Source organism: Mauremys reevesii, linkage group 13 (assembly GCF_016161935.1).
Source record: "Mauremys reevesii isolate NIE-2019 linkage group 13, ASM1616193v1, whole genome shotgun sequence".
Taxonomy (NCBI): domain Eukaryota; kingdom Metazoa; phylum Chordata; order Testudines; family Geoemydidae; genus Mauremys; species Mauremys reevesii.
Window position 1 is genome coordinate 45,806,789 of NC_052635.1, and position 21,198 is coordinate 45,827,986.

General features: G+C 41.8%; 1 protein-coding gene across 7 annotated transcripts in view; it reads right to left on the minus strand.

The window, feature by feature from the left end:
* Positions 1-3,103: 3,103 nt before the first annotated feature.
* RTEL1 (regulator of telomere elongation helicase 1) overlaps positions 3,104-21,198 on the minus strand; it is a 110,651-nt gene continuing 92,556 nt past the window's right edge. For 3 of the 7 annotated variants that reach the window (XM_039497228.1, XM_039497226.1, XM_039497227.1), the window contains exons 32-36: positions 13,905-14,150; positions 11,795-11,998; positions 11,052-11,231; positions 10,357-10,460; positions 3,104-4,095 (exon numbers count right to left, since the gene is read on the minus strand). In XM_039497228.1, coding sequence (XP_039353162.1) covers positions 4,021-4,095; positions 10,357-10,460; positions 11,052-11,231; positions 11,795-11,998; positions 13,905-14,150 — 809 coding nt within the window. In that variant the 3' untranslated portion in view covers positions 3,104-4,020. Of the gene's footprint in view, positions 4,096-10,356; positions 10,461-11,051; positions 11,232-11,794; positions 11,999-13,904; positions 14,151-21,198 lie in introns of those variants that run through there. The other 4 variants (XR_005587562.1, XM_039497230.1, XR_005587563.1 and 1 more) reach the window with 4 other exon arrangements.

The following is a 21,198-nucleotide window of genomic DNA, read 5'->3' on the forward strand; positions in this document are numbered from 1 at the left end:
GTACAGTAAATCAATTACTTCAATCCATTATTTTTGTGCTATAAACTGTGTTAATTCAGAACCCAGCTAGAGACCCATCTATTGGTAAGATCACGGGACTGAAACACTCTGGCAGGGTTCCCACAGGTTATGGTAGTATGAATAATGAATAATCATAACTCTGCCCACAATAATCATCATCCATCTCATAAATGACCACTCTACATTCCTCAAACTATCCCTTCCCCAAACGCTTGTGATATATATCGAGATTTACAGTTAGCCCAGAAGATTAATAAATCCAGGGTCTCCAAATGTCTTCTTAAGATCCAACCACCCATCTTCCCTGCCCCCCCAAGACATCCACGCAGAAGAATGTGAAATGAAGATATTCTAGTTTGGGGGTTTATGTTTTTGGGATGGATGAGGAAAACAGCATGGTCTCTCACCTGGTTATCTTCCCACAAACTTTACTAAACAATTTTCTATTTCTGTTACCTGAATAATTATAATAATTTCCACCCACCAGACTGTGAAACCCAATAATCAAAAATAAGACATGAAGTAAAATCCAGCTGCATGAGTCTGCAGCTATTAAAGCTCCCTTAAACAGACAGAGGTGAAGTTATCATTTCAAGGGATATCTCCACTACCAAAAGTAGTCCAAAATTATACTCTTCAGTGAAAACCCATGGTCTATCCTGTACTGCAACTTCCCTCTAGTGGTGAAAGGAGCAAGGTGCAGTTCTTTTAAATGACACAGGAACTTAATGAGGTTTTTCCACACAAGCAGAATCACAGACTGCACATTGCAGCGCACTGAAATATTCCACTGCCTCAAAGAGAGTTTCATTATAATAGAATCCATTATGATTCTGCTCTGTTCTTAAACTTCACATGCCACAGGTTGCACGGGCCTAACGGTATTAAGGTGTGAAATTAGCACCAAAAACCAATGGCTGGAACTGAACACTCAGGAGTGGTTGTGGCACTTGATTCATGTGATGATCTCAGGTAACTTACAAAGATGCTACAGGGTGAAAAGTATTAATCTAAGCTGCTTTTCACTGAATATTTTTGACTTCCATGAAGTCATGATGACTGATATATTTATTGTTAAAAAGGCATAAAGAGGACTCCTAATTAGAAAAAGTATTTAGGTTGAGGATGATGTCATGTGGCTCTAATACAAAGAAAATACCACCACTAAAAATATTTCATGATATTTAATGTGTGGAGACACCTTATCTGGGATGCCTGGTTTCCTCCACACCTATTCCTGTTTATCACACCATTGTATTATAGCCTCTCTCCCTCCCTGACCAGATGATAGCTTTGTGGTGTCAATCTGTTACAAGACCTTGGGGGCTTTAAAGAGGCAGGAGTTTGTTGCTGGCCCTGTTTCAGCCCTAGGGCCTTTCCAACATTACTATTTGCTAAATATCTTTCCTCTTGGTTTCCCTGCGTAAGTATAAGCTTCCAGGGTGAAACCTCATTTAACTATTTCCCATCCATGTTTATAACTACTACATCCCTTTGTAAAAGCAGCAAAGAGTCCTGTGGCACCTTACAGACTAACAGACATATTGGAGCATGAGCTTTCGTGGGTGAATCCCCACTACGTCGGATGCATGTAGTGGAAATTTCCAGAGGCAGGTATAAATATGCAAGCAAGAATCATGCTAGAGATAACGAGGTTAGTTCAATCAGGGAGGATGAGGCCCTCTTCTAGCAGTTGAGGTGTGAACACCAATACATCTCTTTGTGTTATTTGTCCCTGCTGATGTCTCCCATACCTAGCTTAGTATCAGCAGCACATCAGCAGAACTGACAAAAAGGTTTTAAAAAAAAAAACCGGACAAAAATAAAATGTGTGTGTATCTGGCTGAAATCCTCAAAATCATCTGAGACCACTATCCAAAAAACAAAGGGGAAAAAGTGACATCTAGGTACTCAGAAAAGCCAGAGACAGGAAAAATAAGCTAATATGCTAACAGTAAGATGCTGGTAAATTTAAATGTACAGTAAAATATGTCCACATATTAGGATATACTGAAGTCTGGGAGAATATATTCCAGCACAAGATTGTCCTCAGATCCATCTAAATCCTCATATTTCAACTTCCCCTTCTAATTATTCAGTCAGGTAGTAAGGAAAAGCTTTTGTATCATCATCACTGAAAAACAAAATACACCCCCACCTTCTTCCAGTCTGAACTTATTAGGAAAAAAACACAGAAGCAGTTAAAGCAATAGATGTGAATTCAAATTGGAGCACACATGCATACCCACAATTCCACATTTTGACACACTAAAAGTCACATACCACACACGCACAACTAAGCTGTTTCTAACTGAAGTTTCTTCTAATTTGTCAAAGACACTTTCCTAATAGTGGACAAAGTCCACGGCAAGTGTGAAATTTCAAAAATGGCAAGTTTTCAGTTATCAAAATGAGAAAAAAAGACCCTCTCAAATTTCTCAGACTATCACTCACCTTTCATTTTAGAATATATTGAAGATGGACAAAGGGAATTTTACCAAACTTTCCACCCAAAATCCACCTTTAGGCTAAGCAAAAGCAAATCAAATTTACCAAAAGGGTAATTCCATGACACCCCCTCACCCAAATTCTAAGCATCTGAAAGTCATATGTATTTGTCACTGATTCATAGACTCTAAGACCAGAAAGGGCCATTATGATCATCTTGACCTTTTGCATAGCACAGGCCACAGGAACTTTCCCCAAAATATTTCCTAGAGCTGATGATCTTTTAGAAAAACATCTGGTCTTGATTTAAAAATCGTCAGTGATGGAGAATCCATCACAACACTCGGTACATTGGCCAATGGTTAATTACTCTCCAATAAAAATGTATGCCTTATTTCCGGTCCAAATTTCCTAGTTTCAACTTCCAGCCATTATATCATGTTATACAATTTGACAACTGAAAACACAAGAGTGACAAAAAATTATCAAAGGATTGTTGCAAAAATATCAGAGTATTTAAAATCATATAGCAAAATGACTTCTATTTACTTCCACTTGGATTCAACGCCCACCTCTTCTAGACACAGTGATAAACAAAAAGCCATGTACAATACACTCAGGATGTGCAAACTGGTTCATTTTTACTTAGTTTATTTTAGAATTTCCACTGAAGATTTAAAATTGATACAATTCCTTAAGTTAGCAAAACATTAATACCCCCCATCAGAAAGTGAAAATATCGAAGTGTTTCTCTTTTCCAACTTGATGGAGTTTAAAATCAGTTTGTATGTTCACTTTGAAAGAACATGAATAGTCTTTTCACTCTCCCTGCTACACTTCTGAAAACACAAGTATGAAACCATACAGACACAACAGGAGTGTGCAAGTGCCTCAGAAGAAGCTACGTCCTCTTTGGAAGCACGCTCAGTGCAACATTCAACACTTATAGCAATATAGGAAACAGGCTTCTGATTGGCAGGGCAGGCATAAATGAGTGGGTATAAGCACAAGATGTGCTGGGTCTGTACTACCGGTGAAGCGCAGTAAAAACGATTGGATTTAGAAAAAGGCTTTCACCACCTTACACCTCTGAAATCACCTAGCAGCAACAGCTTCTGTCAGTCACCAAAGGAAAGTGGTATTGCTGGAAAAGGGGATTCAATGGCACTACTGCTGCTCGGAAATTTTCCAGGATTGAGTAAATATTTGAGAGGAGGCAATTACTGAAAACATCCTCCAGGCTGTCAAAGTACAACCTAAAAGGACCAGAACATCACAAGAATCTGCTGAGTTAAACAGAGAAGAAATGAAGATCCCCATTTCAATACAATTCCAAGGACAACCTTTGCTTCTTTCCCCTCTTGCTGAAAGAGAAGTGGGAAGAGGTGTCTTTGGAGATTGATGAACTTTGCCAAGGAGAGGAATGATGCTGCGAGAAGCTGAGAAAAAGGGTCCATAAATGAACGTGCACCCTGCCTCTTTTTCCAATCTCCTTTTCTGCTGGCTCTTTAACCAGTGCTGACGTGATGCACTTGCCTCTTGTCAGGGAGGTTATCGCAGGAAAAAAACTTGGGCTAAATGCTTCCTCTTGGTATCAGTTTGGCATTCTGGGCACTTTTTAGCAATCTGGGGAGACAGATGAACAAAACACAGATTACAGGCATTACATTTCCTGTCAAATGTCTGCATACAGTAGATCTGCAAAGGAGGAAGTCTACAGAATAGCAGTCTCAATACAAACATCAGTCACGCCCACCATTTGCCAGTCCCTAACAATTATAATTATTACAAACATACTTGATATGTAACCATTTAACTGGTTGTGACACAAGAAAGAAAAGGAAAAATCTCCTAATGAAGTAGCAATTCAAGCTGAGTGAATAATCAATTTTTCTGTTCAGGGGCTGAACCAAAAAAACAAACAAAAAACCCTGACAAAACACTTAGTTCGGCTCAAACTGAAAACTGATTTTTTTTTCATCTCACCGAAACAAATTGACCTGAAACAATTTTTTTTTTCAGTTTGCTGTTTCAGGTTGTTTGAGTGTTTTTCACCTTTTTAATTAGATAAATTTCTAATTTCTAAACATCTTTCAAAATGAGATGTTAAACTGTTTAACTTAAAAATGATGAAAAGAAAACGTTCTGACTTTTTCAGTTGTACCTCCTTTTTTTCCCAGGTAAAACTATCCACTAAATTTGACCCAAATTTTCAAGTAATTTTGGTGCCCTTACGAATGCACTTCTCAGCAACTTAGCCATCAAAAAAATTCTGCCCAATTCTTGTAGCAACTCATCCCACAGGAATGGTTTCTGTTAAACCAATTCCAATTGTGCAATTACTAAAAGGCTAAAATAAAGGGAAAAAATGCAGAATATGCAACAGCTGTTGCAAAAGTATTTGCAAATATTTGGTTGTTCAAAAAACTAAATCAGATAGTAGCTGAACTTCTTGAGCTCCCACTTCCTCTTGTACAATTCAAGCACAGAACAGGGGAAATGACCGATTTGAGACGGGAAGCAACTCGTGGTGTTTATGGCCATGGCCAAGTTGTGGTGGCAGGACAAGATGCAACTGTTAGCTGATTGTGGCTACGTGAAATAAGTGGATTTATAACAGAGGGATAGCTAATGCATGTTAGTTACCTCATTGTAAACAAACTCTTTTTGGGTCTGTGAAGACAAAGCCTGTGAGATGAAAACCTCTCTGCTGTGAAGGTTACAGCCTGTTGGTTTCACTGCTCCTAACGTGAAACAGTTCTAGTCTTTATGAACATGATTCCGTGAGATTCCTTATGTCCCTAGATAACAGGGCTAGTTCTTTTTCCACATTGAGGGAATGGTGACCTCCAAGACCTTCTTGTTGACTTACTCTCTGTTCAAAGATGAAGCACCTAGAACCAAATTTTCCAATTCCTCCTAGGAACTCTGGGATGAAGGCTATTGGCCAAGAAAAACGAAATGCTTTAAATATTTTAAAAGTGAGATTGTCTAAAGTAAATTTAGTCCTTGTGGAGGCCATATTGACAGCCTTGGAGATTGCTACATACTCAAAGGACAGATGCACCATGAGCAGTAGCCGTTCAAGGTCTCCCAGTATAGAAGTTAGTCCTCGTAATAGAAGCTAGACTGCAGCAGACTGGCTTAATGCATTAGCCTTTCGATTCTGGAAATAGGGGTTCAAAGGCTACAAATGGATAGAAGCTTGGTTGTCTCAATCTAATCCCCAGGAGACATCCATTTGTAAGCATGCTTTGATATCCTCAAATGGAAGGCACTATATACGTGCAAAGTATTATGATAATCTGCTCATTTATACAGACTCAGTGCGTAAGGTAGAACAATGTATAGTTTCTGCTCAGGAATAACATGCACAAAATGCTGCAAATCAGGACTGAGGCACACTGGAAGAGGTATGTGGAAAAAACTGCACAGTGTCTACCTGTTCATTGTATACTGGTGCATTTAAGACTACCAATTTCACAAAACATTTAAGGACAAAGCCCTACAGTATACATCATGTGCATGATGCTCAGCTTACCAAATGGGTCTTTCCCAAGCTGCTCTTCCTAGTGCATGCCCATAGGGCATGAACATCCTCCTGTGCTGAAAATTCCAATGATTGACCCATCATTCTTCCCACACCTTTAAGTGGTCTTACCATAATAATGACTGAGAAAGGACTAAAGATTAGGGTAAAAAGACGACATTGTGTGCTGTATGATGGATTGTTAGTCACTTCCTCATTAAAAGCAGTAAGCTTGAAATGATTATTTGGAATGAATGAATTCATGAGTAACTTGTAGTAAAGAAACGAAGTTTAGTCTACAAGTCATCAGTTCGAATCCCGCCTAGGTCAGTAATGATCAAATATTACTACCATGTGATGGTGGTTTGGGGGCCCAGAGGAAATAAGCGGTCAGTGGCTGTTCATTTCCTGCTGGTGAGACATCTGTCACAAAACAAACCACCACTGGGAATGAAGTTGGATCGAGAATTGAACAAAAATGAGAGGTGGCTTCTCCTCCTCCAGGCTTTAGAGAGAGATGGGAAAATTTCTTTCCTCTCTCAGACCTTGTGTGTGCCACATTAACACTTGGTTTCCCTCTCTTTCCTAGGTGACTGGATGCAGAACAGACCTTTTATCCTGTCTCTTGGGTCAGAGAACCTGCCCCCACCAGGTCTTTCTAAGAAAGAGAGCTTCCAAAACTGCAAGATACTCAACTTCTCATCAACCAAACTATACCAGACCCATGTCACAAGGAAGCCAACATACGTTTGTTCCAGTGCTTTCAACTCTGGCAACAGGCCTGAAAACACTGCAGCTAAGAGCGTGCCTCCCAGCATGGCATACAGACTTGTGCTAACTTCACTCAAGCTCGCCCGCTAAAAATAGCAGTGTGGATGTTGTGGCATGGGAGGTGGCTTTGGCTAGCCATCCAAGTCCAAGCCCATCTAACACCCTGGATCTGCAATTAGGGAGTAGCCCAAACTGCTGCCCAGGCTGCAACATCCACACTGCTACTTTTAGCAAGCTAGTGCAAATCTGTCTACCCAGACTGGGAGGCACACTCCCAGCTGCAGTGTATACATACCCTGTATCACTGGTCACAGGTTCCTGAAGGGAGGAAACGCAGGTGCTCGAAAACCAGTTGGTCCTGCAGGATAAGTGGCTGGTATACCCAGGGTAGTGTAGCCAGATCCTAGTCGGAGTGGAAGAATCACATTTCCTCCATGAGACAGGTCAAGAGACCCCAGACCTGTGTTGCGTGCATTCAAAGAAACCAGAAGGGGTAGGTCCTTCAGTGAAAAAGAGGTTTGCTCCTAATTTGGGTTAGCTAATCCAAATGAACTGACTTGGGTTAAAATAGCTATGAAGACAGAGCAACTCCACTTTTAACTTGAATTAGCAGCATGAGTTAATGCAGGGGTCGGCAACCTTTCAGAAGTGGTGTGCCAAATTCACTGTAATTTAAGATTTCCCGTGCCTTAACTTTTGTAGAAGGTCTCTCTCTCTCGCTCTATCTATATTATATAAATAAACTATTGTTGTGTTTGAAGTAAATAAGGTTTTAAAATATTTAACCAGCTTCATTTAAAATAAAATTAAAATGCAGATCTTATCAGTTTAGTGTGACCCTTCCCTGGGATCGTTGTCTGGGGTTCCAGCCATCAACCCAGCTCAGCCCGCTGCCGCTCTGGGGTGCCAGTAGCACTCAGCCTGCTGCCGGTCTGGGGTTCCAGCTGCTGGCCCCTTGACAGTTGGGGTCCCAGCCACCAGCCCCGCTCAGCCTCCTGCCGGCCTCGGTGAGCAGAACCCCAGGCCGGTAGCGGGCTGAGGGGGGCTGGCAGCCGGGACCCTGGCTGGCAATGGGGCAGCAGCCGGAACCTCAGAGCAGCGCGTGCCATCAAAAATCGGCTTGCGTGCTACCTTTGGCACGTGTGCTGTAGGTTGCCGACCCCTGAGTTAAAGCCTATAGAGGAGTCTATGGTCCCAGGGAAGGGTCACACTCAATCTGCTAATGTGAGTAAAAAACGAGTTGCCATGTCTTCCCTGCTATTTTAACCGGAGTTAGCTAATGCAGCTGAGTAACCAAAATTAAGAACACCCCCCTACCACCCAGTGAGTATATGCCCTCTGGGAACAGAAGTGCAGACACCACTACATCCATGACAGGTTGGCTGTAACTACACGCCATACAAGCGTGTGCCATTTCATCTCTACAGGCTGCTGAGAATTATGGCAGAAGGACAGAAGGTTCATTTGCTTGTGAGCTAAGAAAAAACTAAACTAATCTTTGGAATTAAGGTGTCGTTCAGTCCCAAGAACCACCACCTCATCCTGACAAAAAATACAGTATGGTACAGTACTGTGGCTCCCCACCCCATCAAAAAAAAAAAAACCAACAAAAAACCCCAGCCTGACATAACAGCAATTAGAAAAGAGTTTGCAAGTGAAAAATCACAGGGAGTCCTTACTCAGCGGTTCAAAGGAAGGATTCATAAAAGGTCTGTAGCAAACAGGAAACAAACCTGTGGATTTTTTCAGCTCTTAGGAATCTAGTGATACGATGCTGTTTTGTAATCAGCCTGGGCCTTCTGCAGCAGAGATTAAGAAAGAACATACCAGCAGGATGCTGGCCTCAAGGGCTTTCTCCCTCGAGAGGGGCTGATGAGCAAGCTGTCCGGGAACAGGCAGACAGGTATTCCTGTTTCTTGGACAGCTGCCACTAGGAACTCAGTAAAGATTCATGGCAAGGCCAACAAATCAAAAGGAAGGGACTTCTACTCAAAGTGTCTCTTGGAGTGGCAGAAATTTAGACACTTGTAATGACAAACTTCACTCCTGTTTCTGCTTATCAATGACAGGAAGTTCTGGGGATGCAGACCTTTTATGATAGACTTAAAAGCCTCCATACTGAAGTTTAACTTTTGAGTGAATACACTGAGTGCTTTGAGATCCAAGATGGTTTGCATGGCCCTGTCCTATTTTGAACCAAAAAGAAACACTCAAATACACTCTATAAGGTTGCTTGTTTGATGGAACTGGTTCTATAGCTCCTAACCTGCAGCAGTAACAAAATGGCCTATTTGCTTTCTTGTAATTTTCTGGATTCTTTAATGTTGGGAATAGCATGCCTTTTTTGGGGAAAATTCTATTGAACAGCTGTTCTGAATGGATTCTAGAACTCATTTGTCTGAAGATGTCTTTATTATTAATTTAATCTGGATTTTCCACACTTTGTCAATATATTCCAGGGTCTTCTTCCTGACAAACAGTCCCTATGAAGCTCAGAAGACTGGTAGGTACAGAAGGACTGCCCATTTCTGAATGCCTGCTCATAGTCCCTTCTGTACTGCTTCGTGGGTGAGAGGAGAGGGATTTCTCTTTCTTCTCTGCTGCCTTTGTGACCAACTTATTTACAGGCCTCTGATTAACACCCTCGTCCTCACCCCCAAGTACATGGAAGCTGTCAAGCCTTTTCATCCTCTCATCTGCTTTTCATGTGAAGAGCCACAGATCCTGTTGGACTACTGTACTTGAGTCACTGAGAGCACTGCACAGCACAGGAAGTCTAAGAAAGTATCTGTTGTGGAGGATGCTGTGATGGGCTGGATCACAGAAACCCCTTTGGGAGCTGCCAACTGATGTGCCAAGACTACCTCTGCTCCTGTTGTTCCTGCCAGCTCAGGACTCCAGCACCCTGTCTTGCTGAGCCAGACACTCCCGTCTGCTCCAGCAAAGACCCAAGGTCTGAATTACTTGCCCCAAAGCTGCAGGCTTACCTGAAAACAGCTCACAAAAGTGTGCTTGTCTTTAGCATTCAGAAGCCCAACTCCCATCTGTGATCCAACCCGTCACAGATGCTACCAAAGAGATGCTTTGCAGTAATGCTTTCATCTTCTTATCCAGAGGGAAGGCATGCATCTCTGCAAGCCAGGATAACCCTAAAGTAGCAGGATGATGCAGTGATGGCAGGAAGGTTGCCTCTTGATTGTGCCTTATAGAAGACACTTCAGGAATGAAATGAAACCAGGCAAAGAAAATGTTTAAAATAAGAGTTAAGATGTATGAAAAAGCTCGGCCACAAATTAAGTTCCTTAGATTGCCACTTGCACTTTTCTGGAGGCAGAGAAAATTGGGGAAGGCTCAGATGGGGTGAGGCTTTATTTCTCAACCAGGACAAAAGATATGGTCTGCCTTCAATCACTGCAGAATGGAGATGATGGAGTCAGAATGGTAAAGCCATGAAGGAAGCCTGAACTGTGTATGTTGTTGGTAAGCAGAGGACTTCCGACTCCAGGGCTGTCCATCTGGTTCATTAAACCAACACAAAATTTACTAAAAGTTTCAGAAAATAACTGAAACTAATAAGCAAAGCCAACCTTTAAGAGCTGTTCCCAGCATGTTTTGCAGCAAGTGAAGGTACATAACTGGCATTTAAAAGGCACATCATCCTCAGATTTGCATTTAGAGCACTGGAATCTTCCTAAAAATAGCAGTTGAGAGAGAAGTTACCGGGGTGGGGAAGGAGAGAGAGAGAAAAAGAAGACACTAAATTTCAGTAACTCTTTGTTTCGGAAGTTCTTATACATTCATGTTTCCAGTGCATTTTATAGAAAGCAATGGTTGAAGGTGTTTGCAATCTGTTTTATGAGGCCCCTGTATTTTAGAGGTTTAATTCCTGGCCCTATTACAGAGTTTCTTTTGTGTGACCTCACTCAATTTTTCTGTGCCTCAATTTCCCATCTATTAAGCTGGGTAATACTACTGACCTCACGGGGTAGGTTTGAGGATAACTGCAATAGTTCTCAGGAGGCACTCATCCTAGGCCACATAAATACTTAGACAGAATGCACATAGTTGAACAAAAAAACCCAAATTCAATTTTGTTCTATATAGGCTTTTATACCACACTCATCACTGAGTGCTTAAATACACATGAATAACTGTAGTAATAAAAGATGGCTCCATACGGTTGTTCTAAAAAGGGTGAACATAATTTGGATTTCCTACACATTTTTGACCACTCTTTTCTAGAGTTAGAGGGCAAATCTCCGCCTAACATATCTACACCTACCACACTCTGGCTCCATATTGAGAGGCAAGACTGGCAAACTGCGTGGGTTGGTAGGCGCTCTTATGCTGCAGGATCCTGCCAATGTATCTGTCTTTTGAGATCCAGGTTTGCTGTTCTGATTACTGCAGAAGGAGAAAATCTTGCTCTGGGTTTTTCTTGGCATGTCACTCTTGAAAGCAGCTGCACATGAATACATATCAAACAGTATATAATGCATAATACTAGACATACCTCAGCTCTTTGTGAAATTTGACCAGCTGGCATTTCCAGGAGGTTTTCATTTAGAAGTCTGCCAGAAACATTTGATTAACGTTTTTCCCCCTAAATTACATTGTTCCATACCACAAGTTTCTGATACTGTATTAACATACACAAAATTATCACTGAAAAAAATGGAGAGCCTTCCAATGGAACGACTCTAATGTGGCAGACTCTACCTAAAGACAGTGGACTTTGCTCACATGGAAGGATCTTGCCTTAATTTTCCCATGAGAGTAGAAGAATGATTTTGCAGGTGACTGTCTCATTATTTCCTTGTGTTCATCCACTTGTCTTTCTGCACCCACCTGTTCTCTCATCTGATACTTAGATTGCAAACTCTTTGGAGCAGGATCTGTTATTGTGTTTTGTGTTTGTACAGCATCTAGCATAATGGGGTCCAGATCCATGTCTGGAGTCCTCCTACGTGCTACCACAATAATAAATAATACTGTCTAAATGCCAGAAAAGTGTTCGCTCCAAACCTGGTGTGTGGCTGACAGCTTTATCCTGAGTTTCACTGGTTTCTGCTTTGGAACATGAATTCTCCAAATTCAGAGGGCTCTTGGCCTCCTGCACTTCTGGTTGCAATTTCTTCTTCTCCTCCTCACTGCAGCTCATTCCCGTCAAGTCTTTACACATCCGTCTGAATTGTTCTTTGTGATGAGGACGCACAAACATGTAGAACCCTGCCCAAAATGTTTTAAAAAGTCACACATACATGAAATGAATTGGTTTAGCATAGATTGTTCATTCCTTTTTGGAAAAGCTCTATGGAGACTGAGCCAGAATAGCCATCGATTCCCACCCTCTGCCCAGCACATCTGAAGGTTTGGGGAATGTCTGATCATTTCTTGAGGGGTCGATGATTAATTCTTTTTCTCACTAGAGGATGGATGGATGAGTATTGGCACTGACAGCAGTATCAGTTTGTCTGAACATTCTGCTTCCACCCCTGAAAGAGACATTCATTCTGGTGTGCCAATGGACACTGCAGGGTGTTACGGCAAAGTCAAACAAATTTGGTGCCCAAAAAGGTTGTCTCAAGAAGGAATCCTTTTGGTACGGTTTGTTTATTGGGAAAGAATCAGACCATGAGTACAGAAATTTTAAAAAGTCCCCACTATGGGTTATTGCCAGGCTTAGACAATTCCTTTGTGGTACTTCAATCTGAAACTGGCTTGCTCAGTAAAAACATTATTATTGACTATGATGTGTCAGAGACAAAAAGTGGTTGAGGTAATATCTTTTATTGGACCAACTTTTGTTGGCGAGGGAGACAAGCTTTCAAACTCTCTCACCAACAGAAGTTGGTCCAATAAAAATATACTACCGTCACCCACCTTGTCTCTCTAGCATCCTGGGACTGACACAGCTACAACAACACTGCATATTCAATAATGTGACATTCAACAGGAAATTCTGACTCATCAAATCATGTGGTTCATTTCCATCTTACTCTTCAGCTGTGACAAACCCATGTCTACAGTTAACAGAGTAGGGCAACCTATTTCCCAACACTCTGTTGCGGGATTTTGGATGGGATTCTGTGGAACCCAACAGAGCCCCATTTCAGAATTTTCTACTCCTGCTAGCTGCTCTCATCCTTCAGTTGCCTTGCATCCACTAGCATCTAGCATCCACTCCTCCCTGAAGAGAAGAACTGCCCATCAAAGGCACTGAGATGTCCACAAGTCAGTAAGAGGGTAGTAATGAAACATTACAGTAATGGAATTAGAGATCCTTCTTCAAGCTGGTTAGGCCCAACATGTGTATGTTTTCCTTTTTCTTTATCTGTCTGAAAATCTGTGTGTATTATTTAAGCTAAATCAAAACCTAACCTCAACTTTTCAGTGCCAGTAGCCTAGGATATATTGAGAAACTCTACAATAACAAACCAGCACATATGGGCAGGAAGAGAAAAAATTCTGTAAGGAAATAAATGTTAGTTTCTAAATTCTAAAGGTTTATTATAAATAATGGTAAATAAAGAGAGTTAATCATAATAAAATTCCTTAACTGTGTCCACGTAAATACCTGAGGGGAAAAAACAGTGAATCAGAAGTGAGACTGTCTATCCCTAAAAGCTGAAAGTCTTTTAGGGCATAACACCAGATATGGCAGCCAATAGCCATGAGAACAGTAGTTTGAGAGTCTATGCAATAAACAGAATCACCTGTTCTAAAGAGCATCCTTGCAGAAATAAGGAAAATAATGCAATGAAATAATACAAGTGAAAGAAGCACATCTGGAGGAAGTGAGTCTAGCTGAAGTATTATCTCAGTTTTAGGTTTCGTCAGGAACCGAGTGTAATCAGAACAAGTGGAAGCAGTGCCCAATTTTATAACTTCAAAATTACCGGGATTTGGCTAACACTTTTATGCAGCAAGTCCCATTTTCCCAGAGTGCTGAACACAGAGAGAAGAGATGCAATGCGTTCTGTCAGTGCTAATAAGTTCATCAGAAGGACAGGGTTTGCAACCAATTTATGCCAATCAGTGAGAGTTTACTGTGTACATCTGGGGTGTATGAGGGACAGGATCACAGCACCTATATCTCTTTCTAAAACAAAAAAAGTTAAATAAAAATACTTGCGTTGCAAGAGGTGAAAGTACTCTGGCTTCTCGGTGGTGAGGGCAGCTACCACCAACACCATGGCATCATAGTCATCTGTCTTCTTATATGCCGATAGTGCTTCACAGAAGCGGCTGTAACTGTTTTTGTCCAAAGCTTTTTTCAGATCATTGAGATATGTAGCCCTGACTAGCTCATGGTGGTCCTCTCTGCGAGAGCTTGATGCCTCTTCAGGGTCCTTCTTAGGGATATGGGTGTGATTTTCTCCTGAGAGAGAACATACATCATCAATGCTTTGGGAAGGACAATCCAGAATTTTCAAGGGAGACATAGTTTGGATCCTTGTACCCTGCCTGCATATTCTAGGAATCTGTTAAATCAATGGAAAAATCAGCCACAACGTGTGAGGTCAGTACTAAAATAATGCCTTGTGTTTTCCCTTAGGCAGCAAGTAGCAATCTTCCAAATAGCTGTGCTAACAAACAGTGCTGGCATGCCAAGGAAGGAAGAAAAAAAGCCTAATTAATTTAACAAGGATAGGATTTATCCTCACCCAGGAAATAAAGTGGGGAAAAAAATAACGTTTGCCAAATAGGAAAACATCAAAGGGGAATAATTATTTCAAAATTTTAAAAACACAGCACCATATGCAATAGAGAGTACAAACCTGATCAAGGTCAAAGCAGCTAACAACATTCTTTTAACCACATAATTAAATATATTTTGTTGCAGTCCAAAGGAGCGCTTTTGATTGACAGGCCATTGTGCCGTCTTACAGAGATAAAGCTGTGGTTTGTATTTCATCACAATGCCAATCAACAGTTTCAAGTTCTTAAGTGGCCACATGTTAACAACTTTTAAAAAAACTATTTTTTTTTTAAAACGGCAGAACAAAAATTGTAATTCTCTTTGAAAAGGAAGGGACTCAACTCAGTTCCCTGAAGGGGGAGGGGGTAGAAAGAAGTGATTATGGCTACAGATCATGGTGGGAATTTTGTAATCGGTATCTTTTTACATCATGGCATATGATGGAACCATCTGACACCCTCCCTCATAAGGAAACATCCTATTTAGGGGGTAACCTAGATAACAGAAATGTAGAAACTCTTTTTCTTAATACTGGGGACACGTGTATGAAAACTGGAGTTGTTTGTTTGTTAATGGCTCTTCTGTTCCAACTGCTTGATTCCCCCACACAAAGCCTCTGAGCCATCAAACATTCCTACAGTGTCACAGAGAACTATGAAATCAAGTGCGAATTAATCAGCAGGAGATAACCATATCATAAAAACAAAGATCCAGTTCTCATACAAATATCCCTAAAAATACAGGAGAGAAGGAAACAAGAAAACTAGAGTTGTTTCATAAATGAAATTCTTTTAAAGCTTTCCAAGAAATGTCAGCAGCTCTTTGCAAGAAGATGATTACAAAGTCTTGGACTATTCTTTACTTTTTAAAATGCTGTAAAATGTTAATATTTAACAGGTATAGTCACTGATTACTGCTAAGGACCATGTCTAGAGGGCAGTTAAAAAAGAGTTTAGTTTGTATGAACTAAGCTTACAAGTAGTGATAGGAACAGTTACCTTATTCATTTCTCCAAGAAATTCCCAGATGATCTAAGGAATAGCACAGATCTACACTGAGACACTGACTTTCAGAAGTAAATGTTGGAGAAAATAAGGCCAGAGGGATGGGTTCAAAAAACACGATGCAGCTACATGAATACATTTACTGACCTGCATTTCTGAAAAATATAAGCCTAACTTTTTGCTCTAGGCACATGCTGTGATACCGAGGCCCATTTGTGGTTAGCACTGTGTCAGCAGATCTTGTCAGGCCTGACATACTCATCATACCTAGCACACTATTGTTATAATCTGTATCTAAAAGGTGGCATGCTAGATATCATTGGAAAACTAATAACTCACTGATCATTACAATTCTTGTCTGATGTATGCACAGGGTGTGTACAAAAAGTCATGAATATGTGCTAGAATTATATTCTTAAAACGTGTTTGGCAAGCAATGCATAAGCACAGTCTGCTTCAGACAAAGAAAGGTGGATTTACGTCAACATATGTATAAGCAATAAACAGGGCCATCCAACTAACAAGGGGAGGAGACTACTAAAACACAAATTGTTCTTTTCCTGCATACACCAGCGAGGGGGAAAGAGCATGGAGCTTCTTTCACCACCAGACTCCAATTTGCCTTCCTCACAGCTTGAATAAACTTTATTTTGAGGTATAGTCTTGAGAATAATCTATTTTAAAGGCTTACTGGTTTATAAAGATGGGGGTGGGGAACTGAACTGATAAGTAATTTAATCAACTGATTGTATACAATATTATTATATTATAAAAGTTTATAGAGTGAGGTCTTTTCTAAAAGCTACTGACACACTGGTGATTAATGTCATGAAACGCCTGTATTAACACTATAGGAGGAAATATGGATATTTAAATGATATTATGCTTTAAAGCCTGTAACAAAAAAGGGAGAAACATTACATGCGTCTGACGAAGTGGGTATTCACTCACGAAAACTTATGCTCCAAACATCTGTTAGTCTATAAGGTGCCACAGGACTCTTTGTTGCTTTTTACAGATCCAGACTAACACGGCTACCCCTCTGATACAGGGAGAAACAGGTTGCCTTCCCGACAGTAAAGAAAGTATCTACCTGTCTTCTATATAAATTAACCATGGTAGAATCCAAATAATGGAAGTCCTATTTATATACAGGGGGATGGGAAGCCCACAAGAAGGGAAGAACAGCATGAGGTTATTCTGCCATTTGAAACAAGGTAATTGAGAAGAGAAGGTTAATCTGTGCAGTAACTGAGGTTCTTCAAGATGGCTGTTACTGTAGATGCTCTACTTTACGTGAATCTGCGTGCCTGCGCTTGTAATCAGAGGTTTTAGTGGCAGCACCAGATTGAGGTCCCATAATGGAGTGGGGGCTCGTATTTCAGGGTAAAGGTTTGAAGACCCTTGAGAAAGTGTTTAGTGGTCGGGTGAGAGAAGATGGAGAACCTGTCCTCTTTATGGTGAAATGCCGTGACTGCCATGAGGTGTACTCTGATCGAGTTCACGGAGAGTTCCAGTATATAGTCCATACCGTTGGTAAAGCGGAGAAAGTTGCCATAATTTGTCTATTTCGGCACTATGTATTGAATCTCTTCCATTTGTGTAGGTAAGTATGTCGAATAGTAAGTGGTCTGCTGTTTAAGAGAATGTCCCTTACCTCTTCCGAACAGGTCATTTCATTGTCTCGCAGCCATGGAGTAGCCCTGCCTTCAGGTGGAGCCTTGCCGGTGTGAGTGTTGAATTTTGTTCGTTTATTTGAAGACCTAGAGCTACTGTCTTTAGTGCCTCTTCTCAAGTCGATGCTTTGAGTAAGCAATCATCCAAATAGGGGAATATTATGGACCCCTTCTTGGCAGAGGTGGGCAGTCACTACCACAAGAACTTTTGAAAATACCCATGGAGCAGTGGATAATCCAAAAGGAAGTACTTTTCCCAGAACAAACTTGAGAAACCTCCTGTGCGAGGGATGTATCGTTATTAGGAAATGTATGTCCTGAAGGTCAAGGGCCAAGAACCAGTCCCCTCACTCTAGTGCTGGAATTATTGTTGCTAGCGTGACCATCCTGAATTGCAGGGTCTTCATAAACTTGTTGAATCTTAAATCAAGAATGGGTCTCTATCCTCTAGTTTTTTTCTGGGTTAGAAAATAATGGGAGTAGAAACCCTTCCCTACTGGTTCTATTGTGCCCAGGTGTATGAGATGGCTTACCTCCTGTTGTAGTTGAGGAGGGGTCTCAAACATGCAGCCCACAAGCTCCCTGCGCCTCCCTCCGCCCCCCTGGAGTTATTTCCTGCAGCCGCAGCCCCCCTACCCCCCAACGCACCGCATCCCCGCTCCTCTACCTACCTCCAGGCGCTTCCCAGGAGGAAGAGGGAGGAGCCGGAGAAGAGGTAGGACAGGGATTTGGGGAAGGGGTTGGAATAGGGGTGCGGCATCATGGAAGGGGTAGAGTGGGGACGGGGCTGGAGGCAGCAGGGGCTTTTGTACCTTTATATGAAAAGGTGTCGGCGATGCAGCCCTCGGGCCAATGTACTAGTCCTCATGTTGCCCTTGTGATGATTTGAGTTTGATATCACTGTAATAGATGTTCATGAGAAGGGTCCCTGACGAGGATGGGGAGGGAGGGTGATTAGGGGGGATGGAGGTAAACTGGATGGAATAACCAGTCTCAATGATTTCTAGTACCCATTTGTTTGGCATGATGGTCTGCCAAGCTGGGTGGAATGGGGTCAGACAGTCTCCAAATGGATGGGTAGTTGTGGATGGTTTCAGCATTTGAAAATGTGGGAGGTATCTTGGGTCCTCAACCAAACCCTCAACCCCTGTTGTTGGGACACAGGCTCAGAAGGGAGTGGTCTTGTTCTATTGGGTGTCTGCCTCTGTGGGCCATACTGCCTCTGAAGTTGAGAGTAGGGCACAGATCTTGTTCTATACACCGAGTAATACTTCTCTTGTTTTTAATTTTGGGAAGGTATATAAATGCCCAAGGATATGAGGGTTGCCTAGGAGTCCTTTAACATACGAAACAACTCATCTGTCTTGGATGCAAACAGCTTCGGGACCTCGAATGGAAGATCCTCAATGACAAATTGTACCATTTTGGGGAACCCAGTGAGGTGGAGCCAGGAAGCTCGTTGCATTATCATGGATGTGGAGGTGGAACGTGCCACCATGTCTGCCAAGTCCAGTGAGGCCTGTAAGGCTGTTCGAGCAAGAAGGTGGCCCTCCGAGATGGTTACTTTTAATTGCTTTTTTTCGTCGTTGGTTAGAAAATAAATAAATTCAGATATTTTTGAATAATTTGTGTAAATATATTTGGCCATCAATGCTTCGTAATTGGCAAACCCAAATTGTAGGGTTGCTGATGAGTGGGCCTTATGTCCAAAAAAGTCTAACCTCTCCAGTCCATCATACGGGGTGGTTCTGGAGTGATGTTGTCTGCCCCTTTCATTCACATCCTCTACCACCAAAAGTGAAATCTCTGCAAGCTGTGTGGAAACTTTTTAAAGACACCATAATAGATGCTCAACTTAAACATATACCCCAAATTAAAAAACATAGTAAGAGAACCAAAAAAGAGCCACCATGGCTAAACAACAAAGTAGAATTCCTTGAGGGGGTCAACAACCATGTGGACAGGGGGTATCTAGTGGATATAACGTACTTAGATTTTTCAGAAAGCTTTTGACAAGGTCCCTCAGCAAAGGCTATTAAGCAAAGTGAGCTGTCATGGGATAAGAGGGAAGGTTCTCTCATGGATTGGTAACTGGTAAAAAGATAGGAAACAAAGGGTAGGAATAAATGGTCAGTTTTCAGAATGGAGAGAGGTAAATAGTGGTGTCCCCCAGGAGTCTGTACTGGGCCCAGTCCTATTCAACATAGTCATAAATTATCTGGAAAAAGGGGTAAACAGTGAGGTGGCAAAATTTGCATATGATACAAAACTACTCAAGATAGTTAAGTCCCAGGCAGACTGTGAAGAGCTACAAAAGGATCTCTCAAAACTGGGTGACCGGGCAACAAAATGGCAGATGAAATTCAAGGTTGATAAATGCAAAGTAATGCACATTGGAAAACATAATCCCAACTATACATATAAAATGATGGGGTCTAATTTAGCTGTGACCACTCAAGAAAGATCTTGGAGTCACTGTGGATATTTCTCTGAAAACATCCGCTCACTGTGCAGCGGCTGTCAAAAAAGGGAACAGAATGTTGGGAATCATTAAGAAAGGGATAGATAATAAGACAGAAAATAGAATATTGCCTCTATATAAATCTCTCAAAAAATATACTGGAATTAGAATAGGTTCAGAAAAGGGCAACAAAAATGATTAGGGGTATGGTATGAGGAGAGATTAATAAGACTGGGATTTTTCGGCTTAGAAAAGAGACGACATGATTGAGGTCTATAAAATCATGATTGGTGTGGAGAAAGTAAATAAGGAAATGTTATTTACTCCTTCTCATAACACAAGAACTAGTGGTCACCAAATTAAATCAATAGGCAGCAGGTTTAAAACAAACAAAAGGAAGTATTTCTTCACACAACGCACAGTCAACCTGTGGAACTCCTTGCCCAGGGATGTTGTGAAGGCCAAGACTGTAACAGGGTTCAAAAAAGAACTAGATAAATTCTTGGAGGATAGGTCCATCAATGGCTATTAGCCAGGCTGGTCAGGGATGGTGTCCCTAACCTCTGTTTGCCAGAATCTGGGAATGGGCAACAGGGGATGAATCACAATGATTTCCAATTCTGTTCATTCCCTCTGGGGCACCCAGCATTGGCCACTGTTGGAAGACAGGATACTGGGCTAGATAGACCTTCGGTCTGACCCAGTATGGCCATTCTTATGTTCTTAAGGCCCCTCTGGTAGAAATGGCATGGGTAGTGGCATCCATGGGTGCCTGCACCAGTCTTGTTCCTTAAAGACTGGTACAGTCCTGGGTGATATTTATGGTGTTCTGGTGGGTCTGGTCTAATAGCTGCGTGGATAGGCGAGGAGTGATGGGAGGAGCAGATTTCACCTTCATCCTCATCACTAGATAAAGGAGGAACTGATCTGGGTGGTGTAGTAAGATGGCTCAGTACCAAGCGTTCTGGAGTGAGGTTGATACCAAGGCGTGGAGATTCTGGTTGTGAGGACACCAGAAGATCTTTGTGGCAGAGAAACAGTTGCAGTACTAAGAGCATTGGTACCGAAGAAAGTGGTGCTGGTGGTACTGATGCCTTTTGTGCGCTATGCACTGCAGAGGCAGAAGGTGGTGTCATAGTCTGTAGCCTTGTCAAGATGCTTGGTGTTGCATGTTTGAGCAGCTCCGACGGTACCGAGGCAGGGATTGTAGGTCTCCCCTTTACTGCCTTTTTCTGAGCCAGCCTACTTAGGGTCTTTTGCTTGTGAGATACCCATGGTACCAGATGGTCCCATTATCTCAGAGGTGGAAGGTCTCCGTGCGGTTGGTACCGAAGGGATCTATCAAATCAGGGAACACCGCTTTTTGGCAGATTCCTGCGGAGGGGAGGTCAAAACCTGCTTTTTTGCTGCCTTCTTGGCAGAATGCTCCTCTTCCCCAGAGAGCGTGGAGGAGAACCTCTGTCAGATGCCACCATAGGAAACCATTGCCCTGGAAGGGTCAGTGATCCCAGATCGGATGTGTAGCATAAAGACTTTTCCATCATGAGAAGTTTTAGCTGCAAGTCTCTAGCCTTCCTGGCACAGAG